At 47.6% G+C, this 27,756-nt stretch overlaps 2 protein-coding genes and 1 long non-coding RNA gene across 5 annotated transcripts in view; 2 read left to right on the forward strand and 1 right to left on the reverse strand.

The window, feature by feature from the left end:
• The first annotated feature begins 2,288 nt into the window (after positions 1–2,288).
• The window catches only part of PGAP6 (post-glycosylphosphatidylinositol attachment to proteins 6), a 78,141-nt gene continuing 52,673 nt past the window's right edge, over positions 2,289–27,756 (forward strand). The window contains exon 1 of the mRNA XM_043524428.1: positions 2,289–2,313. Coding sequence (XP_043380363.1) covers positions 2,304–2,313 — 10 coding nt within the window. The 5' untranslated portion in view covers positions 2,289–2,303. The remainder of the gene's footprint in view (positions 2,314–27,756) is intronic.
• On the forward strand, positions 4,688–18,511 carry LOC119567210. Of its 3 annotated transcripts, none has more exons than XR_005227121.2 (4): positions 4,688–6,350; positions 9,227–9,393; positions 10,883–11,033; positions 17,197–18,511. It is a non-coding gene; the product is annotated as an uncharacterized LOC119567210 (long non-coding RNA). The 3 variants fall into 3 exon arrangements; XR_005227120.2 differs by lacking the exon at positions 17,197–18,511 and adding an exon at positions 13,885–14,411; XR_006284508.1 differs by lacking the exon at positions 17,197–18,511 and having other exon boundaries at positions 10,883–12,195.
• LOC102946497 (cytoglobin-1) lies at positions 10,738–17,677 on the reverse strand. The gene is made up of 3 exons (XM_007069617.3): positions 17,561–17,677; positions 13,834–14,056; positions 10,738–10,982 (listed from the first exon to the last, which is right to left on the reverse strand). Exons 1-3 carry the CDS (start codon positions 17,656–17,658, stop codon positions 10,839–10,841), a joined length of 465 nt encoding a protein of 154 aa, XP_007069679.1. The 5' UTR covers positions 17,659–17,677; the 3' UTR covers positions 10,738–10,838.

A 27,756-nucleotide genomic window follows, 5' to 3' on the forward strand; every position in this document is an offset into this window, starting at 1 on the left:
AACTTCATTATGGTATAGGGTGACCAGATGAAACAGACAAAATATCGGGACACATGGGGGAAGCAACAACAGCAACAAAAAAAGCGGCCTGAGCTGAGTTGCCAAAGCAAAAAAAAAAAAAACCCGCCAGAGCGGCCAAAGCCGCAATATCGGGACATCTGGCGTCCCGACCGTGCATCGGTCGGGACGCAGGACAAAAACTAAAAATCGGGACAGTCCTGATTTTATCAGGACGTCTGGTCACCCTATGATGGTAAGCACAGTGCGTAAGATTTCAGTGCATGGCATAAAGCGCCTAATGGGAGGCTATGTAAGAAACCTGAGGCCATCAGAGCACAGAGAATCTGCATGTCAGCCATCTAGTTTTCTATCCAAGTATTCATGTACTGCAGAGATCTCTGCCTGCATGCACATAGGAAGCCTGTGCTATGCCCAGGCCTTCCTGCGACCCACGGCAAGTCACATACTAACCTCTCTTTGCCTTGCTCCCCAGCAACAGGAAATCAGCAGCTCCCACTGCACCCAACAGGAGATGCAAATGTCCAACAGGAAAAGTCCTTTGCTTCAGTTTTCCCTGTCTCTAAAATGGGGATAATAACATTTCCACTCCATGTGCTTCCAGATCATCAGGTGGAAAGTGCTGAATAACCAGATGCTTTTTCTTCTTCTTCTTCTCATGCTGAGCTTATAATTGTTGTGTCCTCCTGTGGACTCTCGGCAGCACAAGCTCAGAAGTTATAATATATTCAGAGAAATAATTAACTGTATCAACCCATACAGAGTCCAAAGAGCAAAACGAGGCCTGTGCATGGCTTTGATTGGAGGCTGATCTATAAAGGAAGTGTGAAGTCAGAACCACTGGCTGGTTTTGCAAGGTAACCAAGCAAAGTGCCAGAATGTTTAAAATGTGCTAAAAGAATGAACGCTCCTTGCCTGTAAAGTAACCAGAGTTCTGGGAGATGAGACTCATGAACAGGAGGATGCAGAGGCTCATCTCAGAGAAGAAACATCCATTTTTCTAAGTCCCATAATCCACTGACCCCAGACTTCCAAAGGAATGACAGAAGGACCCTCTGTGTTGGGGAAGGGTGGTCAGCTGTTTAAAAGAGGGAAGATTTGAGAGAGAGAAACTTTGCAAAATACATTTAAAGTAGCCCGGCTCCTTATTCTCCCTTGTCTTCAGCTAAACATATATGCTCTTCCACTGGGGAGGGGAAAAGTTTACAGAGAGCTTTCGTGGGAGTAGATCCAGCAATATCCTGGTGGCCAGGCATTCTAGTTTTTGTAAAGACGTTTTGTAAATAGTTTGAATGTGGCATTGTGATGGAATGGGGAAAATGTCCGGGCATGAGCAGGGTCCCCAATCTGCTAAGAGTAGCCATATCCTCTTTCAATTTCTCTGTTAAAAGAAACCGCTATAGGCTCCTGCTCCATGGAAGCTCCCCTTTTCCATTACTTTGGTTTTAAGTGTAGTTCTGATATTCTCTGGGTCAGGGGGTTTGAAGGTAGGTGGGTAGGAGCCATGTGCCAAACCAGCATCATCCTTGCACATTACTTGGGTGCTGTGTATGAAGCTACCATGACTTTCTAGTTTTCAGTGCCTACGCTGTGTAACTTTCAGTGTTTCCATCTTCTGATAACAGCCCAGCCCCCTCTCCAGTAATATCCAGCACTCACTTGCCCCCACCCCCACCCTTCAAATGTGACACTGAAAACCATGAGCTAAGGGAGACTACAGACAAACACGAAAGGTCACAGACAGGATGGCGAGGGCTTTGTTATGCAGGAGATATGCTGAGTTCCTGACCATGCCTAGGAAAGAGGCACCAGCAGAGCACCTCCATCTGGATGCTTGCTCTCAGGGGCTCTGTGCTCCTGGGTCAGCACATCTGAGACTATTGTGCTGGAGAGACGTTGGTTCTGAACCTCCATTCAGAAGCACTGTGAGGCCTAGAATGGTAAACAGACAGTAACTGAATTTCAGTCGGCAGCACTAGGCAGTGAGGTACAAACCCTCAGCATGGCTCTGAGCCCCGTTATCACTGCAGCCAGCCAGGGCGTGCCTAGTCTTCTGGGTGTCCAGCGCCTCGCCCGCTGCAAGGGGCCGATAGAGGAGCAGCGAGAGCTCACCGCCCAGCCTTTGGGGTGTGGTCAGGAGCCCTTGGCAATGGATAGTCTCCAGGGGCTTGATCCTGCCCTGGGCTGAGTGCCCTCTAGGGCAAATGGAAGTAGAGGGTGCTCAGCACTTCCCAGGAGTGCTCAGCAGGATGGTGCCTGAGAGGTGAGTCCAAGAGAACGTTGGCATGGCTGGTGGTAAGATTGTGCACATTCTTCAAACCGTGACACTACAAAGATTTCCCCAGTGCTTAGCAGACTGCTGGGCTGCATTCTGCACCCAGTGAGGACACATCCCCCATTGCAAGCCATGGGAGCAGGATTAATCCAGTGTTGGCGCTTGCACGGGACACACTGGTTTCAGAGGCTCCAGGGAGCCTGCCAGGGCCCCAGGGAACAACAGCAAGTGTGAAATCCTGGCTTGGCTCCACAGAGGCAGGGGAATGCAGAGCTGCAGCTGGGACAGTTCCCCCGCCCCACCACCCCCCCACGGCACAGCACCCAGCACAGAGCAGGGACAGCACCAGCCCTACAAATGGATTTCAAAGGGAGGCAGACAAGATTCTGGAGCTCCAAAGCCAGGGCGAGAGACACCCCTCGATTCCCTCAGACCCCTCCAATCCTGCTTTACACCGTCCCTCAAATCAAGTCTGTAATAAAGTGATGTTTTATCAGGAAAACAGGGCCTTGAGCTCAGAAGAGGAGGCTCCCCATGGCACTCAAGCAGAGTAAAGCAAGAAAGATCCACCTCCAACATACCTACTCCATGCCTCCTGGCACCCCCCATCACAGCACATCCTGGGCTTTGTGGGGAAGTATGTGTGAGCCTGGTGGAGAGTGTGTGTCTATGGAGAAGGGAGTGTGTGTAGACAGGAGCAATGTATGTGTGTGGGGAGGCGAGGGCATGAGGGATCCCCTGAGAGTGTCAGGGATCATGGAGAATGTCTCATCACTGAGTGATGAGGAAACCACTACCTGAATGCGGGATACAGTGCAAGATCGCAGAGACAGCATCCTTTTCCAGAGTGAGTGACCTGCCCCTAGGGCAGCAGCGGAGAGGAATGACAGAGGGACCCAGGGGATCAAACCCTGGACATTGGACCCAGGATGGGTCGAATCCCCTCTGCCAGGCATCTGAGGCCTCTGTCTCTGGCCACACTCTGCCAACGCTTGTATGAACAGCGTGTCATACCAGCAACTTCCCATTGAACCTAGGAGCATCCATGGAGCTAAGCCATGTGCGCGTGCAGGAGGGTGTGTGTCTGTGCTTGGAGGGAAGGTGCATGTGTGTATAGCAGGGGAGCGACTATGTGTGAGTGGTGCAGGGCAGTGTGTTTATAGAGGGGTACGTGTCTGTATTTGTAAGGCGCAGTGTGTATAGGGGGCAGGTTAGGTCACTGCATTATTATGATATGTCCATTCATTGTAATATATTATTGCTGATTGTCCAACACGAGATCCCAGCTATGGCCTGGGCTGCCTGGGCACAGCAGAGCAGAGCTGCTCCTGTGTGTCAGAGGGATGGGGGGCTTTGAAAATGTGCCCCCCTACCCAGGCCCAGGCTGCCCGTTGCAGCTCCGGGCCGTGGCTGACAGCCACATGAGCTCTGGAGGAGTCAGGGCCAAATGGTTTAAAGCCCAGGCTGGGAGCTGCAGCAAGACTCCAAATTGACCCTGACACCACAGGGCACCACCCATCTTCTCCTATGCTCAGATCAGGTCTGTGAGGGGCAAGATCAACACAGAGGTTGGGGGGGGAGGGAGCTGCCACTGTGGGGGAGGTTTAGGGTCACTGAGCTATCTCTCTCCAGGGATGTCCTGCCAATAGTTTACCAAGGGGCTCCCTTTGCCTGTGAAAGCCCAGGTCCCAGGGTGTGCTGTGGAGACACAGGCAAGGGGCTGGGTGATCTGCTTGTTGGTCCATTTAGATAACCTGCTCTCCTATCGGCAAAGAGAGAGGCAGCCCCTGACTCAGCAGCTTCTGCTGAACATGGCCAGGCTCTGCATACTGCGCAAGTGCAGCATGCTGCTGGCATCATTGCAAAGGGGGAAAGGTGGTGACTGAGCCCAGCCAACTCCCTAAGGCACATGCTTGTTTAACTGATTTGGACCAAGCATGCAAAACAAACTATGAACAGTGAGGGGTCTTTGCCAGTTATTCATGTTTTTTCATCTTTTACCAAAGCTTTGTTTCCTTTTTCCTTTTCTTTGAGGTTTGCAGTTTCTGTGATATTGGTAATAATTTTGATGGGTCAATATAAAGGCATTTAATCCCCTGCCCCCAAACAGTAAGAATTAAGTGTTTGACAGTGTTAAATATTAAAGGCTAGATTTTTAAAAGTGCCCAGGTGCCCAGTTCCTGAGCCATGTAAATACTTTTTAAAAACTGGCCCTAAATTGCTAACGCAGACTTATACTAAACCAGTGTTATGTTATAACAGGGAGTGTGTCTGTGATCTGTGTATGCAGTGTTGCTGTAGCCATGTTGATCCCAGGATATTAGAGAGATGAGGTGACTGAGATGTTATTTTTCACTGGATCAACTTCTGTTTGGTGCGAGAGACAAGAAGAAGAGCTTTGGGTAAGCTCGAAAGCTTGTCTCTCTCAACAACCAAAGTTGGTTCAGTAAAAGATGTTACCTCACCCACCTTGTCTCTTTGATCTATGGACAGTCACAAACCTCCCTTCAGCTGGTGGTCACGATAGCTGTCTTTCATTCAGGCTAAATGAAGGGAGCAGCTAAATGCCTTTTTGTTTAATGACAGCTGAAATAATAGAAGCCACGAGCCAAACCACAGACCAGCATGGCAAGGCGGAATAGGAGCCAAACCATGTGGGATTAGGGGTTTTGGAATTGTGAGCAAAGATTTGGAATTGTGAGCAAGGAAACTGCCTCCTGCTCTTTGTGCTGACACAACATGAAATGTTTTTCAGAATTTTGGAATTTCTCACTGAATGGCTAAGGACGCAGCCCTACCCTGGCCTGGACCCGGCAGGAGGCAGGGAAATGCTGCTGCTGGGTCAGGAGAGTGCTAGGCAATGACTGGCAGTTCCCCTGTCTCGGGGTGAGGGGAGGGTATGTGGAGTCTCGAGCTGAGCTGCCGGAGAGCTGTGCATTTTTGGGTGCATTACAGGTAGACAGTTCTCACATCACATGCATGCTGGCCCTGACTCTGAAAGGCGTTTGCATCTTTTTGGGTCAGTTTCATGATTTTTGGGGTCTGACTCAGGAATTTTGCTCTCGTGAGGTTGGTGACACTGAGGTTGCCACCCATTTTTCTGGGGATCAGTGAGTGGGAGAGGTGGGATACCTGGACCAGAAGGAGGCAGCCGCCCCCACTGTCTCCTGAAATTCTGTGATTACAGCATTGGCCCTTCATTGTCCTGCTCCTGACAGACATTCTGACCAGACCAGGCCAGAGAGGGAACCAAATGACACCTCCCCTTCCCCAGCTTCAGCTAGAGTCTGAACACCACCTGGAATGGGAGATGTGGGTTCCTGCTGTAACCCCATCCTTTGTACATTATTTTCCTTCCCCCCACTTTATTTCTCCTCTTCTCTATCTCTCTCCTTTTGCCATTGTGTAATTCAGACATTCAGAGATTCCAGGCCAGAAGGGACCATTGTGAACATCTAGTCTCACCTCTTGCATAACACAGGCTGGAGAACTGGCCCAAAATCATTCCTAGAAAATATTAATAAATGATTCTTTTAGAAAAACATCCAATCTTGATTTTAAAAATGGTCAGATGGAGAATCCACCACCCTCTTTGGTAAGTTGTTTCAATGGTTAATTACTCTCACGGTTAAAAAATTATGCATTTTTTCCAGTCTGATATATTAAGAGCCTGTCAGAGCCAGCAAAGACTTCTTCCCCTTCTGCAACATGCCCCTGAGCAGAGAGGCAGCTACCAGCAATGTAGCAGCAACAGCCCTGTTCTGGGAACAGTTTGCCAGGTCCTGATCAGACCATGGGCCAGGCCTGTGTTTCTCCAGTGGTGAATTTGCAAGTGAAAGTTGGCACCAGAGTTGGAACCTTTGTTTTTTTTGCTCCACTTGTGTGTGTGATTGTCTTGTTTTGTCTTAAAGAAACCAGGATTGGATTCCAAGCAGAACACCACCAGCAACAGCAACAACAGCTCCAGCCTATCTCAACTAACTGCTTCTCTTTTCCCCTCAAAAGGACAGTTAATACTGGTCAAACAGAGATATCCTCTACGAAAAACTCTCTACAGGTAAAGAGAAAGGAATAAGCCTTACTTAATACTTCACATTTCAAATGCTTTAGCTGTTTTCTTTCTTTTTCTGTGTCTTTAATAAAAACTTTAAATGATTTTAATGGTGGGTATTACAATAGGAGCTGCCAGCAATAACTTGCTATGAAACTCCAGGCCACACTGAACTCTTTAATCTTGTAAGAGTTTCAGGGGAAGCAGTGTGTCCTAGTGGATAGAGCACTGTACTGGCCTGGGACTCAGGAGACCTAGGCTCTATTCCCAACTCCACCACTAGCCTGCTGGGTGATCTTGGAAAGTCCCTTCAGCACCCTGTGCCTTGGTTTCCCCATCTGTAAAATAGGGATAATACTGACCTCTTGTGTAATGCACTTTGAGGTCTGCTGATGAAAAGCTGGTATTATTATTATTTATTAACATTTTAGCCATTGTTGGACCAGACCCCGCCTTTATCAACACAGCCTGCCCTAGATGAGAGCTGTGCATGCTGAGCTTGGGGACAGGGTTGAAGCCTTCCTTCGATGGGCACTGCACTGTGACCCTGGCAGGAGTGACAAGATCAGTATGGCTGAGCTCAAAACAGATGCACAAAATGACAGTGTGGCCATAAACCTCTGCTGCCTCCAGATGGCGCTGTCAACCTGATTTATACTCATACCACTACTGCTAACAGTGCCAACCTGGCTTCAAACAGATACTTGTACCAAACCAACCAGCCAAAGCTAGAGATGGGCCTGTGACACAGATCTGGGTCTGAACCTCCAGGCGTTTAGTGCTGTCTGACACAGGGCTTGGTTTCAGCTCATTATAGAAAGAGGGAGCAACCGTAATAGCTGGATCTGGATCTTGCCCAGGTTCTAAACTCCACTCCAGAATTGAGGAGGCTTTTCCACTAGCTTTGCTTTGAACTGGAGTGAGGCCAGCTCCAGCAAGAAGAAAATTATGTGAGCATCAAACACCTGACCAGAAAAATCCCACCACGCATACAGTTAATAACATGTAGTTAATAACTAATCCAGCATCCGTGTAGTTAATAACTAACCCATCACCCATGCAGTTAATACCCAGGCAATAGAGTATCTGGCACATTACAAAGCTGGCCAGTTCTCGTGGTTCTAGGAGTCACACTAATGGGTGACACAATCCATTCTGAAGTGCGGCTCTGCCCTGTAGAGTGACTTTGTGGCCTTGTCTTGAGGATTTCTGATCCAATCTGACCAGTTGCCAACTTTCACAATAAATAAATAAGCACGCTGACTTTCATAATAAGCCAAAAATCAAGCTAATCCCATTTCAAAACAAGGCCAAAACAAGCCAATCACTACGAACCCCAACACCCTATATGACTAGATCCCCCCGGCCTGCAGTCTGGGACTGTGGTGGGCTCACTGTGCACCCCTGACTCTCTCCCCCGTGTTGCCCCTGCTTGCCCCTTGCCCCTGCTTGCTGGGAGCCAATCAAAAAAAAAAAAAAGAAACAACAAGCTACAAAAAGCTACAAGCCAAACAAGCTACAAGCCAAAAACTCACAAGCCAATTAAGCCAAAACTAAGCCCAGTTTCTGTGGGTTTTTTTGCTGGTTTGGCATGTCTGAATCTGACCTGCTGGCAAGTTCAACACTATTCTTACTCTCACTCTCAGCCCTGCCTCCTTTAGTTGGCTCAGTTGGGCCCAGCTGCTCTGACACACCGGCACTGGCCTGATCTACCCATAGGGACTGGCTACTCTGTATCAGGGCCCCACTCCAAGCCATAGCTGTGTATGTCAGTGACAGCTCTGTCTCATTCCTACTGTCCCTGCAGAGCCAGCCCAGCTCTGGGAGAGGGACCTGGGGTCTATTCTGATTCATTCAGCACAGTCAATGCCATTAGATGAGTTCCCATTCTCGGGCCAAATTGATCATGCAGTGACATCTGGGTACATGAAGAGAGCAGGGTGCACAGCTGGAACGGAAACCAGTATGTTCCAGCATCTTTATTGCCATTGACAGTGCATGAACCGGGAGAAGCCCCATGTGACTATGAGAGTCTATGGGCTGCGGCAGGGCTGGAAGAACAGTCCATCAAGAGTAGTGGAGCCCAGTGGTCACCCACTCCCGTTGCGTGGTGTGACCCTTTAAGATTTTGAAAGGTCCAATATATATGCAAGGACTTAGGAGATAGTGGTAGAGGATGTTGTTGCCTCCCCCCCGCCCCCCGTAACACCTTTTAGGGTTGCCAACCCAGGAGTCTCCAGGAATTAAAGATTAATCTTTAATTAAAGATTATGTCATATGATGAAACAGCCAGGAATACATCCTACCAAAACTGGCAACCCTACCTTTCATAGCAGGGCAGGCACCAGCAGGACAATGCTGCCTGCTGAACTTTCTGAGGCTGAGGACTAAATGGGCGGAAGGGGCCAGCTGAGAAAGAAGCTGGCTGAGGCCCTGCACCTGGCTAACTCACAACCCAGCTCTAAGGAGGAAAGCTGGGGACTTTGGTTTAAGGAGAGAAAGAGAGACTGAAAGGTACTGGGAAGAAGGCCCAGAGGACAGGCTTCAGAGGAGCCCTGAAGGCCAGAAGAACCTTTGAGACCATTGTTTGGATTTATTACCCTGAAAAGGGATTGATCTCAGTGACCCAGCTGGAGGGCTCAGCAACCTGAACCCTGGGAGAGATAGAACACCCTGGGGAGGAGGAAACTGAGACAGGGAGCACATGCAGGGCCACAAAGGGGCATGCTGGAGAGCAGTACCCCTAGACAGGCCTGTTAGAGCTGAAACCCAAATTTAGACCCCGTGAAACCCAGGGGATCTCTTAAAGGTGGGAAGTCTTTGTAACCCTTTTAGAAATCCAATAGTACTTGGGTGGAAAAAAACAGATCTTCCCTCTACAGGAGGATAGAATGTGGAACTAACTGCCAAGTGAACTCTCAGGGAATGGAGGGAGAGCCCTGTTCCCATTCAGTGGAGCAGGTGACCCAGATAAGCTGTGTAGAAGCCTGCAAAGAAGGAGTACCCCTCTACTGGTACCACAGAGAGAAGTGGTACCCCACTTCATGAGGTAAGCATAGCTGGTGGATGGATTCCTGCTATTAAAAATATATATATATTTTGAACCTCTAGGGAACACACTGTTTCCTGTGGAGTTAACCACTGAGCATCCAAGCTGTCAGATGGAGGCTGAGAGGTTGGGATGTGTCATCAGACCATGGTTCCGTGAAACAAAATGGGAGGACAAAGGGAGGGAAGATATGAGCACACCACACAAAATGGAGATGTTGAGAACAAAACTAATCAAGCACCCAAAGGACATGAAGAGAAGAAATTATTGAATTGAACTATATACCAGTGTTAGGAGCCTGGGTAACAAATGAGAGGAATTGGAATTGCTCATTTATTAGCATAAATTTGGCTCAGTTGGTATTACTGATACTTGGTGGGATGATTCCCATGATTGGAATGTTAAAATCAATGTTTAGAACCTATTTTGGAAGGATCAGTGGGCAAAAGGGTAAAGGATGTGGCAGTCTACATAAAAAATGGCACCACCCGTTTTCAGGTTACTGATAGCTGTTAGAAAATGATCTTGAACACTTACTGATCAGTGTCCTAACTGGCAGTGGTTCTCAAACTTCATTGCATGGCGACCCCCTTCTGACAACAAAAATTACTACATGACCACAGGAGGGGGGACCAAAGCTTGAGCCCACCCGAGCTCCACCTCCCCAGAGGGCGGGCCAAAGCCTGAGCCCCACGACTGCAGGCGGAGGAGCCAAAGCCAAAGGCCAAGGGCTTCAGCCCGTAACCTGAGCCCTGCCACACCGGGCAGTGGGCCTCAGGCTTGGGCTTGGCCCCGGGCAGTGGGGCTCGGGCTTGGGCTTTGGCCCTGGACCCCAGCAAGTCTAACACCAGACCTGATGACCACATTAAAATGAGGTTGTGACCCACTTTGGAGTCCTGACCCACAGTTTGAGAATCGCTGTGGGAAGCAGGTAAAGCACAAGATGGGATGTTAGTCAGTGTGTGCTACATACCACACAATCACACTATGGACAGGTGACCAGTGACAAATTCAGACAGGAAATAAGGTATACATTTTTAATGGTGAGAGTAATTAACCATTGGAACAACTTACCAAGGGTCATTGAGGATTCTCCATCGCTGACAATTTTTAAATCAAGTCTGGATGTTTTTCTAAAGGATCTTCCCTGGGATTGCTTCTGGCCTTGGAATATATGAACGTGGAGGGCAGATTATCCCACATCTGCCTACTGTAGGGCTCTTCCACCCTTTCTTCCTCTGTCAGACATGACCCTGACTAGATGGATCTATGTCTGATGCAGTCTAGCAATTCCTGTGTTCTGAAATCAAACACTGATCAAGAAAAATGTTGCTGAGTCTCCCTTTATTCCATCAGATCTAGAACTATATATATATAACAACATATAACAACATGAACAGAACCAGTCTCCTCTCTTCAATAGCTATAGAGTGACTGTGGCCACTTCAGGACTTGGAAGTGCTCATGTAAGATGCATTTATTTGTTCAGAGAGCAGACTGAAGAGCTTCTCCCAGGAGAGGGACACCTCAGTGCTGAATTCATTTCCCAGGAGTTCTTTGCAGACACTCAGGATCACCTGAAACATGCTCTGTCAAAGGAACACAGAGCGAGTGAGACACAAATGCAGAATTGCACTAAGGTTGGTAAATTCTTCAGCTTGAAAGGAACCAATTCTGAACAAGCCCCTAGGTGCAGTGCAGTAACCCTGGAGTGACTGGCAGCACTGCCTGCCAGTTATCAATCCTCTTACATCCTTTGGGAGCAGGATCCCAAACTGACTGCCCCTGTTCTCCTCACCTCTAGGGCTACCTACTCTTACCTCTCTGTTTGTGTTACAAAGTTAAATTCTTGTGGCTTTTGTAGAGCAGCAGCTTTTGTGCTTATTAGACTTTGGCTCAGATGTGAGGGAGCCATGGAGCTGAGGGTCATCCAGGGCTCTGTGCCCTAGGGTTAGGGTTCATATGGGTAGGGTACTAGAAGTTAGGGTTAGGATTCCTATGGGTAGGTTATGTGGAGCTAGATTTAGGGTTCCTATGGCTAGAGCTCCCTGCCCTAGGGCTAGGGTTCCTATGGGTAGAGTAATTGGAACTAGGGTTAGGATTCCTATGGGCAGGGCTCCCTGCCCCAGGGTTAGGGTTCCTATGAGAAGGGTACTTAGAGCTAGGGTTAGGGTTCCTAGGGTAAGGGTCCCCACTCTAGAGTTAGGTTTCCTACGGGTAGAGTATTAGGAGCTAGGGTTAGGGTTCCTATGGGTACAGCTCCCGGCCCTAGGCTTAGGATTGCAATGGGTAGGAGAAATTAGAGCTAGGGATAGCATTCATATTGATAGGTTACTTGGAGCTAGGGTTACTGTTCTTATGGGTAGGTCTTCCCTCCCTAGAGTTAGGTTTCCCATGAGTAGGACTCCCCAATGTAGGGTTAGGGTTCCTATGGGTAGGATACTTGGAGGTAGGTTAGGTTTCCTGTGGGTAGGGTGCTTGGAGCTAGTAGTAGGGTTCCTATACCTGGAGACACTGCACTCCCTGTCACCTTACTAGCCCTCTGCAGCTCTTGACTTTCTCCATGTAAGTTACTGCTGTGGGTGTTACGGGGTGTCAAACAATTACATGGGGGAGGGGAGGTGGGCTGCAGCCAGGAACAGGAGTGGAGGCGTCCATTGGATGCTCTCTCTACTGAGACATGGGCTATTCTATGAAAACATTTGAAAAACTACCAGTGGAGGCTGAACCTCATTTTATAATGTCCTGCCCGTATTTCTGCGCCTATCACCTGTAACTGTACTAATGGGCTGTTTGCTTCCACTTCAGCATCGTGGGGGGTGTTATCTAAGGCTGGACCTAACACTGATCTCTGCAGGACTCACTAGATGTCCCCCCCAAATCTGTGCCTTCCCAATGATCATTCCTTTTAGTTTAAGCTTCTGGAGCCAGGGTTCAAACCAAGTGTTAGTGTTTGCATCTGAGCCCATTTAAGTGCATTTTGCTGGTATTTTTTCATTAGAAGTTAAATACTTTGTAAAGACTTTGTGATGAGAGGAAGGACGATGTAGGTGTGGATCTGGCTGTGGGTCCAGAGATCTGAGTCAGTTCCTAACTCTGCCACAGACTCCTGATGTGACTTGGGGAAAGTCACTTATCCAAGTTCCCTCTCTGTAACATAGGGGCTATCCCTTCTTTGTCTATCTTGTGTGTGTGGGCTGTAAGCTCTTTGGGGATGAGGACTGTCTATTATAGTATGTGTGTACAGAGCCGAGCACAACAAGGCCCTGATCTTGGTTGAGGCCTCTGGGGGTTATTGTAATAAATGTCATAAATATAGAGAGAAGGGTAGCATAAAATCCCTCCTTGGCAGCTATACTGAATTGCCTTACCTGTAAGGGGTTAAGTAGTTCAAATAACCTAGTAGGTACCTGACCAGAAGGACCAATGAGGAAAGAAGATACTTTCAAATCTGGGGTGGGGGTGTGGGGGAAGGTTTTGTTTGTGCTCTCTTTGTTGTTCCCTCTCCGGATGGAAGGAGAGAGACCAAGCAGGTACAACATCTCCTGAAAATATACCTGGAATAATAGATCTAAAACCACAGAAATTGTAAGTAGGGCAAGGAAATGTGTTAGGTTGTCTTTTGTTTTGGCTTGTGAATTTTCCTATGCTACAAAGGTAGTTTTATTCCTGTTTTTGTAACTATGAAGCTGAGTCCAGAGGGGAGTCCTCTGTGTTTTAAATCTTTTTATTACCCTGTAAAGTTACCTTCCATCCTGATTTTGCAGGTGTGATTCTTTTACTTTTTTCTTTTAAAATAAAGTTTCTTCTTTTAAGAACCTGATTGATTTCAGTACCTGAAGACAAAGGGTCTGGTCTGTGCTTACATTGCTAAGGCAATTAGTTGAAATATTATTCTCAAGTCTCCCCAGGAAAGGGGGTGAAGGGGTTTGGGGGGATAGGGATTCCAAGTAACCATTCCCTGAATTTTTGTATAAATCACTTGGTGGCGGCAGGCATACCGTTCAAGGACAAGGAAAGGAATTTGTGCCTTGGGGAAGTTTTAACCTAAGCTGTTAGAATAGACGCTTAGGGGGTCTTTCATGAGGGTCCCCACATCTGCACCCCAGAGTTCAGAGTTGGGTGGGGGGAACCCTGACAAGAGCCCAGCACAACAGGGCCCTGATCTTGGTTGAGGCCTTGGGGGGTTATTGTAATAAACTTCTGTGATCTCATTTTCCATACATTTGATCGCACAAACAATTGAACTTGCATGGCATGGGTGCTTTATTAACTCTACTGCTTATTGCACATGCCTATGCTAATCTCCTGCTTTTTGACAACCATGTCACAATGTGTGAACATGCATAGCTATGCCTCTGGGATACTGATCTGTGCCAGATCAAATAGCTGTAATCTCTAAACAAAGCATGTTCCCTTGATGTCTGCACGCATCAGTACCTGGAAATTCACTGATGGCACTTGGTGCACATTCTTGTGCTTGACTGCTAGACGGTCCAGAATCCTGCAGGCCTGCTTCCAGTTGTCCAGGTTTTCAGCCACCTGGTTGAGGGCAACCATGACTCTCCGGCCATGGAAACGCACCAGCGGATCCTCCTGCAGGTTGCCTTCGGTCGGGATGGTCTTGAAGTATGCTTTTGTCTCAGGATAATCTGTGAAGAGTCTGTATTGGGAAGAAACAATAGTGACTGAAAATCACAAATTAGCAAAGCAAGCCCACTGTGGTTTTACTGTGGCTTTAAGAGAATCTCCAGAGTGGGAGATGACTGTGGGAGGAGGCTATTGGTTTTAGGTTAGACTGACAGATTGACCAGAGTTAAAATGCTCTGTCTATATGTTAACTATGTATCTAATAAAGGCCATTGTTAAATTACTAGAAATGAATTAAGGTAATAGTTACTCAGCAGTGAAAAACAAGTTTGAATGAAATAATATGGATCAATTAAGAGTTCTGACATTTCTAACAATGTTGCAAAATGCTGAAAAGGTTTAAATAAATATTTGATTTATTTTTGAGGGCATAGGAATTTACTTATAAGACAAAAAAAGATTGTCATCTTTTTTAATATCGCAGGCACTGAAGCAATTTCATTATATAATTCATTTGAGCTTAATGTTAGAGAAGAAACTGACTATGAGTTTGTCTTAGAAAAAATTGAGGCATACTGTTTACAAACAAGAAATGAAACATTTCTGAAAGATTTCAGTTTCACTCAAGAAATCAAATGGAGGAAGAGATTTTTGAATAATTTTTAACATATCTAAAGATGTCAGACACATAATTTCCAGAACCAATATGATTTAATGATAAGAGATCAAATTGTGATGCATATACAAGATATTAGTATAAGAAAAAGACTGTTAGAAGAACCAGATCTAAATCAGGAAAAAGCAGCCAGTGAAACACATGCCAAGAAAAACCTTTCTTGCTATGTGACTGTTCAACAATGTGTTCCCTACCATTCAAAGATGACGTGTGGGGGACCCACAGATCATGTGCCTCCCCCGCCCCCGATTTCTGCCAGGGTTTGCCGGCCCCGCTTGGTCACATGGTCTGGCTGGACCCCCTTCTTGTGCAGCAACTTCCAGAGCCCATGAGCTGCGACCACGGGCAGAGGCAGGAGCAACAGCTGAAAGCTGCAGGGAGGATCCACTGCTTTCTGGGAGGGGAGACTGAGGGTAAGGGGCCAGGGCTTGAGCTGTTCTTGGGGCAGCTGAACCTTTACACTGTGCCCTCCTGCTGTCAACAGGTATGGGTTGTCTCTGAGCCAGAGTCTTGGGGCTTGGTGCCCAGTTACAGTGACAACATGCATTTGCACCAAAACAGAGGTGCTCCCAGTTTCAGGCCCCTGTGGACCGCCAGGGTACGTCAGTAGGTCTCAGTCCATAAGCTCTGGAAATCTGGCAACAAGGCCTTTTTACTGAGAATTCCACATCAAAGTTCAGAAAAAGTTCCCATCATGACTTCTTAATCCATTCTGGTTGGTGCTAATTATTGTTGCCCTGAAACATTATGCTCCATGTTACCAGGAGATAGAGGTCATTGGACCCTCTTTCCAGGAACTAATGACAGTGAATGGTGATGACTTTGCTTAGTTGGGACAGTAACAGCAACAATTCTGCTTAATGGGGACATATCTGGCCAGTGCTGAGGCGTCATAAATTTTTAAGGCAAGAGGCACTATTAGATCATTTAATCTGATCTCTTTGTATAAAACAGGCCACAGAATTTAGTCTAGTTACTCCTCCAGTAAGTTCAATTGCATGGTGTTTAGCCAGGGTGAAACATTCAGTTGAGGCTTCTTATTACAGAGTTTGTCAAATACACATTAAAAGAAGCCCTGTATTTTGATTCAGTAAATCATTTTATTTCATTATATGTTTTTCAGACTGATATATTGAATGGCCTCTTCTCTTAATTGTGACAGCTGCTTAACTGTTTACTGGGGTATCCAAAAGGACAAACTTGGGGTAGGTCTAGGTGGCAAAAAACAAAGGATATTTGAAGGAAGAGGACCCCCTTAATCCAAATCATTCCCTTTCAGAGTGAACTAGAACCCTCTCATAGTGTGACTCCTGTCCTGATTTGTATGAAGCTATTTGTATCATACTATTTTAGCTAGACAAATTCCCAAGGGTGCTTAGGAGTGACAGCTGCAACATTACAAAAGTCCAAGTGTGAACAGATGGGCTTCAAGGAATTTACAAAAGAGTAATGCTCAGTATCTTGGACCAGCAATTTTAAATGTGCAGCAATATCACCCCTCAGTGACAGAGGATAGAAACTGACTAATTCACTCCCAAAGCTGTTCAGTCCCTTTGGTAGATCACCTGATGCACACTCATTAACAAAACCTCTTAGAAGAACGCATTATCCTGGAACACATCTGGCCAGCAACTATTAAAGGGCATAATAGTGCGTCCCCAGTGAATGTAGTGGGAGGGGAAAGGACTCCTGCACAATGAGCATCATAGTAAAGGGCAGAATGAAAGGAACAGTTATATTTTTAATGAACATTATTTCGAAGCACATTTCAGTTTGAATAACCCTCTTCAGTTCAGAGACCAGACAGCAAAGGGGAAAGGCAGAACGAGGGCTTTCTGTCTTCTTGAACCTCATGCCAAACAGAGGAGAAGGATGCATGTTGTCACTGTCCACCAGGCATCTCCATCCCCTTAGTCCAAAGGCCCAGCTTCAGAATCTATGGATTTAGAATTTGAACTGAACCTGGAGTTCATATTATTGACTGAAACAAAACCACACACTGAAGATGAGAGGAGCTCAGAGAACAGAGCAGACCTGCTCATCCCGTTACAGAATAATGCCCTAAGTCTTCACTCTCAAGCAGCACAGAAACAGAGAGGGATGTTTCATGGGGAAGGAGAAGAGTGAAAAGTTTCCAGTGGAGTAAAATCAAATGTATGGTGCTCTGCTACGACCTTTATCTGCAAGTCTGTCTCGTGGGCAATCACAGTCACTATATAAATACACTCACAGCAGGTATATGCAGTGTTGTTGTAATCGTGTCAGTCCCACAATATTAGGGAGACAATGATAAAAGACAAAAACACCACATCACCTGTGGGAGAACACTTTTCACAAAGCAATCACTGTATCTGACCTATGAGTCCTCACCCTCAAAGGAAACCTGCACAACACTTTCAAAAGACGAGCCTGGGAGCTTAAATTCATAACTCTGCTGCTAGACGCTAACAATCGTGGTCTTAATAAAGTCACTGGATTTATGGCTTATTACAACAATCTGTATCCCATTAACCCCCCTTTTTGTCTTATGACTGCAGGGATGTTACACCAGGCCGCTTCACCTTGAATGGTCTCATAGCACATATTCTATTTATGCTAAACTATCTGTTCCACCTTGTATTTAGCTGGCACACTCTTGAGTACCTTTCCTAGCCCGGAAGAAGATCTCTGTGTAGCTTGAAAGATTGTCTCTCTCACCTACAGAAGTTAGTCCAATAAAAGATATCTCACAACAGCTATGTTTAGTAGAGACAGAAGGAACAACAGTGAGGATATCAGATGTCACAAACAAGCACAGAAGAAAGCTACATTTTATAGCATATTTTACACTATGGTTTGAATTAAAATGACAGCAGGAACGAAACCCAGATAAGCAGGAAACCCTTGAATGTCATGACTTACCTGATCACAATTGTTTTGCCATTCTCTTCTGGATTCTCAAATAACTTTGCCCAGATGTGTTGGATATTTTTCTTATCAGCATCAGTTAACAAAGCCATGATGCCTGGAGGATGCTCCCTGATGAAGTGACAAGATAGCAGACAATTTTCAGCCCCTGCTTTTGGAGAAAGCCAAGCATTCTAGATGAGTTCACCAAGAACAGACATAAATGTTCAGTGTGAAACCACTCCTTCGACAGGAGGGGTCTGTCTGTGACACAGGACTTACTTTCATTCTGTACTTCAGAGAGACAGAGAGAGAGAGAGATGTGGGGTTCACCTCCAAACAGAAAGTGCAGACAGGACCGAATGCAAGAGCATAAGAAAAGCCAAATGAGCCATTCCGGCACAGGGTAAAAGAGATGTTTTCCAATCAGAACTTTGATCAACTTTGAACTTTGGGGAAAGGAGTAAAATCTGATCTTTGCAGCCTGGGTCCATCTCTAGTAGAAAATATCTGCACATTTTGGATGAAGTTTCAACAGAATAAGCTCACTCTCCAGGGGAAGAGAACATTCTGGGGTGGTGGAATGCATGGTATAAGTGTTCTGATTTACACTAGGCTTCCACACCATTAGGCTAATGTTAACAAGAAGACCTCCTGTCTCCTGGTGGGGATGCACGACCAAGCACCTGGTAGTGACAAAAAGCAAAAACTGCTGTGTCCTGCCAGGAACAGCAAAGGGGACTCCATACAATAAGAACCTCTCAAACCTCTGTGTTTTTTGACGTTCTAAATATTTGAATAAATTGACTCAGGATGCCCCATAGCCCTTTCAGAGGGACCCATCCAAAAAATGGCCTCTTTACACTCCTTCCCACTTCTTAGATGGTGGAGGCTGGGTGAAGCTCAGTGCTGTAGTCCACTTGAACAGTCCAAGTGGTGAGCATCCTCTTTCAAAATTTAAGAGGCCAGTTGGCAGGCCCACTGCCCAGCTCCAATTCACACCATCCCCGGTTTTCTGAGGTGGGATTGGGAAGCCCTCCCCCTGGTCGTGCTGCTCCTGACTGTGCACTGCTCTTTAAAGCACTGTGACACTGAGACATCAGGCCTATCTTAAGTCCCCACTGCGCTCTGGGGTATCAGCAAAAATGTAGGAGAAAGCAGCAGAACTTGGGGGAACATTTCCAGGCCCTGCTGCATCTGAATGGTGGAAGGGAAGCTGCCTGCTCCCCAGAAGATCATTTTCCTAGAGATAGAAGGGTAGAGCAGATCTAGCAGCTGAGCTCTCAAATCCCACACAAATTGTAGCTGCCCAGTTGTGCCTTGGAGATGAGTTCCAGCATTGGAAGGATTAGTAGGTTGCTAAGACTCACCTCCAAGAAGACTTACAGCAATGCAGAGGAGAGGCAAGGCCTGCTGGGAGTGGAAGACAGATAACACAGTTCAGAGAACAGGGCCTCCAAAAGATGGATTCAGATTTTTTTATACAGAACCAGACCTGGAATCTGATTCTTTTAGGTTCACCGATCACTGTCCATCAGCGATTTAGTGTTAATCTCAGCCCTGCCTCTGTAATTTCCTTTGCTGAGATGTCCCAGGCAAACTGTATGTTGGATTATTCCCCTTGGCCTTGGACTATTTAATGGCACTAATGTTTATCTCTCTGTGATCCTAGGGTCAGGGACCTCTATCAAGAAAGTCATGGTTTTACTGTGTTCTTTCCCACTGCTTCAGGTACAGGCAGCAATAAAACAGACGGTTTTGGTGCATGAATTGAGCTCTGTGACCCTCAAATTCTCATTTTGGGCCACACTGCCTGTCCTTCTTCACACATCTCCCACCCAAGCTTGAGTAGGGGGGCTTGGCACTGGAGTGGCAGAGGGGAAGGAATCCTCCCCTCCTGGCTGCAGTGACAGCAAAGCTGCTCCATGGTGGCAGCTGCAGGCCCTGCGATTGCAATAGTCCTTGTGTGGCCCTTCTCCACGGTGGTGGTGGTGGAGGGGAGGCAATGTCTGATGGATAACAGGCCTCGCCTCTGGCCCACTGCCAGTCCCTGCTGTGCAGGGGGAGCCCAAGCAGGGCAGGCCAGCAGCAGGGCCCTCTGAAGGTGCAGAAGAGGGAATAGGATTTGCCCATGGTGTCATTTTAGGATGTATACATGCCAGGTACCTCAGTGCTGGAATCCTGTTTCTCCTGAATATAGAGGCAGCGGGTGCAACCGAAAGAGAACTGCAAAACAAAAGTGAGACAACTCGTGAGCTTATTGGGAAGCTGGGATTCCCATCACGGGCCTCCACAGCACAGCTGCAGTCAGGACCCCAAACCAATTCACAACTGTGTGTCCATCTTAATGTGAACAGTAACAAGGTTACCAAGGAAACCAGAGTTACCAGGGAAACTGCATTAAACCTCCCTTTCAAAAAGAAAACCTGTTTATGTTCCGTAGCTTCAGGGACCTACAAAACCACAGATCAGGCCTTTCAAACCAGCGTCATTTACGGTCAACTCCTGGCCCCATCGAAAGCCGTGGGGAAAAGCCCACTGACACTGGGACTGTAGGGCTGAGTCACCGCTTACTCACCCCTAATGTGAGTCAGGAGTGCATCCATGAAAGTTAAGTTACTGGATGACACTGGTGTGATGCCTGAGTCAATGAGAGGAGATTTAGGCCCTTGTGCTCAGGAACGTGGCAATATCGTCTATGTGCGCCTCCCCCACCTCAGAATGCCCCTTGAAAGTGACGGGTGCTGCCCCACTGGCTCAGTGAGGCTGTGTCGTGCCCAGCCCTGATCACCTCAGCACAGTCAGGGGGTGACGCTGAGAGCGGGGACTCACACTGACTGACTGGGACTTCACCACGGAGAGGCTGCTGAGATCCAGACCCAGGGTGGGGGGTGCTGCTTCCACGGAGGGGAGACCCCTCACTCAGCCTAATTGCCCTGCTGCCATGCGAGGGGCTATGGGGCCGAGGTCAGCCCTCGCAGCCAGGAAGCTCCATGTAGTTAAACACCAGCCCCCTAGATGGGGGAGCTAGTGGCTTGGGGCCAGGGCAAGCTGCTCCCCCATACCCCATCCTGTGCCCAGCGCCTCTCACCAGCCTCTCACCACACTGCCGGCATCTCCAACTGATGGAGCTCCCGGGCTCTGGGAGCATCTGGCAATGGAATTCTGGGGGTGACAGTTGGGAGGAGCAGGAGGGGGAGAGAGCTGAGTGAGCAATGGTGGGGGGAAGGGAAGGCTGGGACTAGGGAGAGGGGAGAGAAAGTCAGACAGAAATCTGGGAAATAATGAGTCAGTAGGGGGAACCCTGGGTGCGTGAGGACTGGGGGAAAGGAAGATACGTCAGTGAAAGCCCAGGGTCCAGATCCTCCTGCTGTGGAAATGCACATGGGAACAGGTTTGAGGTTTTCCTCACAGACTGTTCCCCAAATCATCCCATGTGGGGGACCCAGGGTCTTCCCCACAGAGAGCCTCCTAGGACAAAGCAACACCTTGAGTTGTGCCCGGGAAGTCTCCTCACAATCTCTAGCATGTTGTTAAGGTAGAAAATTCAAGCACTCCAACAGCAGGAAACACCAGAATTAAAGTTTCAGCCCTCTGGTGCCTAATTAAGGACTGTCATAATGCATATGCATGAGGGCCTAATTAAGGTTGTACTAACTCAGTTTCCCAACTTCTGAGTGCTTGACTTCAGAACTTTAATAATGTTCTTTTAAAATATTTTGAGTGATAGAATGTTTATGGGAAAGTATTAGATAATTTTTTTGCTAAAAGTTTATTTGATGACATGCAATGGGTCACTCTTTCAAACGATTTGTGCCTTTCAATGGAAGTTTTGTGCTCTTACTATCATACCAGTGGAACATTTCAAAGGAGAGTACAAAGGAGGTGCAAGTCAATTGTGCCCCCCCAGAGTTCTGCCTGCCAGGGAGGGAGGTGTTATGGGGGGTGGAGTGTGGCATGATGAAGGCATCCCATCAATTCCTCTTCAAAGAGACACACCTAAGCATAAGTGGCAATTGCAGCCCCAAAACTTTGCCTCAAAATGCTACCCACTGCTGTTGCGAGCAGGTGACCACCACATGCCCGCTGTTGAGTTCTAAGCCAGCCATACACAACTGATCAGCCACTCAGCAGGAGTCTGTGCCTGGTCTCCATTGCATGAGCCACCTGCTCACACCTTACCCCAAGCTCACTGAGGATGCAGAAATAAGCAGGAAGAGGAGTTTCACCATGTACCAGATCTTGGGAGACAGGCCAGTCCTCGCTTACAGACAGTCCCCCAACCTGAAGCAAATACTCACCAGCAACTACACACCACACAACAAAAACCCTAACCCAGGAACCTATCCTTGCAACAAAGCCCGTTGCCAACTGTGTCCACATATCTATTCAGGGGACACCATCATAGGGCCTAATCACATCAGCCACACTATCAGAGGCTCGTTCACCTGCGCATTGGTAAGGCAATCCCCATCTTTTCATATTCTCTGTATATATCTATCTATCTTCCTACCGTATTTTCCACTCCATGCATCTGATGAAGTGGGTTTTAGCCCACAAAAACTTATGCCCAAATAAATTTGTTCGTCTCTAAGGTGCCACAAGTACTCCTTGTTCTTTTTGCTGACACAGATTAACACGGTTACCACTCTGAAACCTGAACCAATATTGTGATTGATATTTACTCTGAAATATTGTTTCCATGTTGGCATTAGAAGTGAACTCAACTCCTCAGGATGAAAGGGAAACAGCCTATCATATTGCAGGGGGAAATTCCTTCCAGACTCCACAGAAACAAGGTGGGGGAGGTAATATATTTCATGGAACCAACTTCTGTTAGGGCACGTCTTCACTGGCAACATTGAAGTGCTGCCGTGGCAGTGCTTTAATGTGGCTTGTGTAATCGCGGCACAGCACTGGGAGAGAACTCTAAAAAAAAAAAAACCACACCTCCCCTAGGGGCATAGCTACCAGTGCTCCAGCACTGTCTACACTGCCACGTTACAGCACTGAAACTTGCAGCGCTCGGGATGTGTTTTTTCACACTCCTGAGCGAAAAAGTTGCAGAGATGTAAAGTGCCAGTGTAGACAAGCCCGTAGTAAGAGAGACATGTTTTTGAGCTCATACAGAGCTCTTCTTCAGTTCTGGGAAACTAACTCAGGCCAGGTCTACACTACACACTTACTTTGCTATAACTGCCTCACTCAGGGGTGTGAAAAATCCACACCCCTGAACAAGGTAGTTATACTGACCTAACCGCTCTCCTCTCCCACGCCCCCAACCTGGTGTAATCAGCGCTATGTTGTGGAGGTGGAGTTATTAAACCAATGGTAGAGCTCTCTCCCATTGGCGTGTCGTCACCAGAAGCGCTACAGCAGTGCAGCTGCATCAGTGAAGCCGCACTGATACAAGTTCACAGTCTGTGTCCGCAAAAAGAAAAGGAGGACTTGTGGCACCTTAGACCTGCCCTCAGAGTATTACTGCTAAATACAAGGCGGAATAGATTGTATTGCATAAGTAGTTCTCACATAATTCAAGGGACCATTCAAGTGAAGTGGCCCATTAACACCCTTCCAGTCATAGGAAGGAAAGTTGGACGGGGAGTGAGAAAGCAGTTGTGGGGCTTTGGGGGTGGTTTACAGAATGCTTTAATAAACTATAAATCGAGTAAAAAGAAAAGAAGGACTTGTGGCACCTTAGAGACTAACACATTTATCTGAGCATAAGCTTTCGTGAGCTACAGCTCACTTCATCAGATGCATCACGAAAGCTTATGCTCAAATAAATTTGTTTGTCTCTAAGGTGCCACAAGTACTCCTTTTCTTTTTGCAGATACAAACTAACATGGCTACTACTCTGAAACCTATAAATCCAGTGTCTCTAATTCAGTCCATGATTTTTAGTATATACCAAAGTTATGGATTTAAGCTTCCTGGCTTGTCTTTTGAAAGTGTTGTGCAGGTTTCATTTGAAGATGGGGTCTGATCTGTCAGATACAGAGTGATCACTTTGTGAAAAGTGTTCACCCACAGGTGATAGGGTGTTTTTGTCTTACTATTTTCCTGTGTGGGTTTGTTCAAAAGGATAATGATTGTCTGATTTCACTCACATAGTTTTATTGGCAGCATTTAGTGCACTAAATGAGGTATACAACATGTTGTGATAGGCATGTGTTGGACCCATGCATCTTGGAAAGTGTGTTATGGGGGTGGTGTTGATCACTGTAGCAGCAGAGATATGTCTGCAGGTTTTTCACCTGTTCTGGCAGGGTCCGGTGCCACTTTGAGGTGGTGTGTCCTGGTCTGTGGGGAGCTTGCTTCTGATGATGAGCTTGGAGAGGTTCGGGGTTGTTTGAAGGTCAAAGAAGGGGGTTCAGGAAAGATTTATTTCAGGATGGTGTCCCTGTTGAGAATGGGTTGTAGTTGTTTGATACCCTGTATGGGCTCCAGGGTGGAGTGGTAGATGACAATTAGGGGTGTGTGATCAGAGGGGGTTTTATTTCTATATTATAGCAAGCTCTCTTGGTGTATTTGGGTGGCCCATTCCATGATTAGATATACTCTGGTGGAGTGCCTTTGTTTGGTGAAGGCAGTTTTGAATGTGTTAGGGGTGTATATCCCAGACTTTCCCCTTGGAGCATATTCTGTGGAATCTGAGTGCGTGGCTGTAGATAACAGATTTCTTGGTGTTTTGGATGGTTACTGGATCTATGAAGATAGGTGTGGTGATCTCTGGGTTTCTTGTGTATATAGTTGCCTGAAGGGTTTCATTGTTGACGCTGATCATGGTGTCCAGGAAGTTGATGCTAGTGGGGGAGTGTTCCAGAGAGAGTTTAATGGATGGGTGGTAATTATTGAAGTTGTGGAGGAAATCTGAGGGAGTTTGTCTGTCCAGAGGATAAAAATATCACTGTTGGTTTTGTTGTGCATTTGTCTAGAAATTCGTCTTCAAGGTAGTCCAGGAAGATGTTGGCATATTGATGAGCCATCCTAGTTCCCATGACTGTGCAGACCATGGGAAACAGTGTGGTGTTAAATGTAAAGTTGTTATGGGTGAGGATGAAATTAATGAGATTGGTGATTGTTTGGTATAGATATCTGAGTGTTGCCCATTGTTTTGTAAATATTTGAGGCAGGCAGCTATGCTGTCATTGTGAGGGATGTTGTATTGGGAAGTGACATACATGGTGACATGAATGGTGTTCTGAGGAGGGAGGTTAATGTTGTGGAGTTTGTGGAGGAAGTCGGTTGTGTCATAGGCACCAACTTCGTGGGTGCTCCAGCCCTGGAGCACCCACGGGGAAAAAATGGTGGGTGCTGAGCAACTACCGGCAGCGCCCCCATCAGCTCCCTGTAGTGCATCCCGCCCTCCGGCAGGCCCCATGGATCAGCGCCTCCCGTCCCTCCCCACGCCTCCTGCCCATCACAACCAGCTGTTTTTCAGCGTGCAGGAGACTGGGAGGGACGGGGGAGGAGTGAGGATGCGGTGTGCTCGGGTCAGGGGGCAGAACTGGGTGGGAAGAGGTGGGGTAGGGCCTTGGAGGATGGAGTGGGGACGGGGCCTGGGGCAGAGCTGGGGGTTGAGCCTGGGGCACTTTGCAAAGTTGGCGCCTGTGGGTTGAGTCCTGGAGGTGAGTGGTTTGAGGATGGTTCTAGGAGTCCCAATATTCCTTCAGTAAGAGTGGCATGGCCAGATATGATGAGTCTGCCTGGGTTCCCTTGTTTGTGTATTTTAGGAAGTGTGTAGAAGATCCCTGGGGTGAGATTGTGGGGGATGAGTTTCTCTTGGAGTGGTTTGGAGAAGGATTTTATCATCTTAAATTCCTGGGTAAATTGTTTTGTGGAGTCTTCAAGTTCTTTATAGTAGGTGTTGTAGAATTATTATTGGCCTTGTTAATGTAGTCGTCATTGTTGAGGACTACAATGGCACCCCCTTTTCTGCTGCTTTGATCACTATCTTGTGGTTAGATTTCAGGGATTATGTGGCTGTCCTCTCTGCAGTGGAGAGATTATGGTGGATGTGATGTTTGCTAAGGATTTCAACTTTTTTTCCCCCTGAAGCAATAAATGTAATGATCAAGAGTGGTTTCATCCGCCCTGCAATGTCAAGTCAGATTACTGTTTTTTCTTCTGATTGTCAGTGGGGATGTGGTAATTGTGAGTGGTGTCATTGTTAAAGAATTCTTTGACGCAGAGATGGCCGATGAATTCTTCTAGTTCTCCTCATGTTAGTATGAACCCAGGAGTACCCAAGATTGTGAAAAGAATTAGGAGTACTTGTGGCACCTTAGAGACTAACACATTTATTTGGGCATAAGCTTTCATGGGCTAAAATCCACTTCATTAGATGCACGCAGTGGAAAATACAATAGAAATATATATATATTGTGATACAGCATGGCCAGAGGGCAGCAGGAGAGTTTTTTTTTTTTTGAAGCAAAAAAGGTGTTTTTATTTGCATGACACACTTACAAAACAAAAATAATAGCATATGCAATGTGTAACACAGCAACCAATCACAACTGTTTTCTCATTAGCTTCAGGGGAGGGAACTGTTCAAGCTTGCCTGGGCCCAGAGCGGGGGGCTTCCTCAACTCTCGTGGTCTTCCACCCTTCCGATTACCTGGTGGCCCAGAGCGAGGGGGCTTCATCGACTCTCAAGGTCTGCCACGCCCAGTGTCACCAACAATTCCCTCCTCTGAAAGCACCCAACAAGAGGGGCAGGCTGTGGGGTGGACAACCCGGGGGGGGTGGGGCACGTGCACCCACGTGTGAAAGGACCCCTCTAAGGTGGTGGTGTCCGCAGCAGCAATGGCTGGGGCTGGGGTCCTTTACTCTCTCCCCCAATCAAAGGGTCAAAGCAAAGGGAGCCGGACGGGGACACTGAGCAGAGAACCTCGGACAGCGCCCGCCGTTCCTCAAAAGCATCAAGGGAGTCGATGGACGCCGCCCAGAGGAACTCCGCCCGGATACATGAACAGACCGAGGATCAGAAAACGGCCCCAGCAGGAGAGTGGTTTGTTTGGTTTTTTTTTGAAGCAGAGAAGAATTTTATTTGTGTAACACTTACAAAGAACCACCAAAAAGAATAAAGCAAAACTATGCAACAAAACAAAAGCAAACACAAGGTATAACACAGCAGCCTTTAGGAGGGAAAAGTGTTCAGGCTAGCCTGGGCCCAGAGTGGGGGGGCTTCCTCGACACTCGTGGTCTTCCACCCTCCTGAGTTACCTGGTGGCCTAGAGCGGGGGGGGGGACTTCCTCGACACTCGTGTTCTTCCACCCCCTCGAGTTACCTAGTGCCACGCCCAGTGTCACCGATTATTCCTCTCCTGAGAGTGCCCGACAAGATGGGCACGGCTGCGGGGTGGGCGGTTTGGGGGTGGGGGGGACGTACACCCACGTGTGATAGGACCCCTCCTAGGTGAAAGTGATGATGGTATCCACAGTGGCAAAGGCTGGGGCCTCTCGCTCTTCCCCTCAATCAAAAGGTCAGACGGAGGGAACCGGACAGGGTCACCGAGCAGAGAACCTTGGACAGCGCCCACTGCTCCTCGAAGGCGTCAAGGGAGTCCGTGGACGCCGTCCAGAGGAACTCCGCCCGGATACGTGAACAGACCGAGGATCGGAGAACGGCCCCAGCAGGAGAGTATTTTTTTGAAGCAGAAATAATTTTATTTGTGTAACACTTACAAAGAATCACCAGAAAGCATAAAGCAAAACTATGCAACAAAACAAAAGCAAACACAAGGTATAACACAGCAACCTTCAGGAGGGAGAAGTGTTCAGGCTAGCCTGGGCCCAGAGCGGGGGGGCTTCCTCGACACTCGTGGTCTTCCACCCTCCTGAGTTACCTGGTGGCCTAGAGCGGGGGGGCTTCCTTGACACTTGTGGTCTTCCACCCTCTCGTGTTACCTAGTGCCACGCCCAGTGTCACCGATTATTCCTCTCCTGAGAGTGCCTGACAAGATGGGCATGGCTGCGGGGTGGGCAGTTTGGGGGTGAGGAGGACGTACACCCACGTGTGATAGGACCCCTCCTAGGTGATAGTGATGATGGTATCCACAGCGGCAACGGCTGGGGCTGAGGTCTCTCACTCTTCCCCTCAATCAAAGGGTCAGGCGGAGGGAACCGGACAGGGTCACCGAGCAGAGAACCTCGGACAGTGCCCACCGCTCCTTGAAGGCGTCAAGGGAGTCGTTGGACGCCGC

Source organism: Chelonia mydas, chromosome 10 (genome assembly GCF_015237465.2).
Source record: "Chelonia mydas isolate rCheMyd1 chromosome 10, rCheMyd1.pri.v2, whole genome shotgun sequence".
Taxonomy (NCBI): domain Eukaryota; kingdom Metazoa; phylum Chordata; order Testudines; family Cheloniidae; genus Chelonia; species Chelonia mydas.

Coding starts and splice junctions, on each gene's coding strand:
- LOC102946497 (XM_007069617.3), bottom strand. CDS start 17,658: ATGGCTTTGTTAACTGATGCTGATAAGAAAAATATCCAACACATCTGG. Junction 14,057..17,560: donor GGCAAAACAATTGTGATCAG/GTAAGTCATGAC, acceptor TTCCCAATACAG/ACTCTTCACAGATTATCCTG. Junction 10,983..13,833: donor TGCCATCAGTGAATTTCCAG/GTACTGATGCGT, acceptor TTCCTTTGACAG/AGCATGTTTCAGGTGATCCT.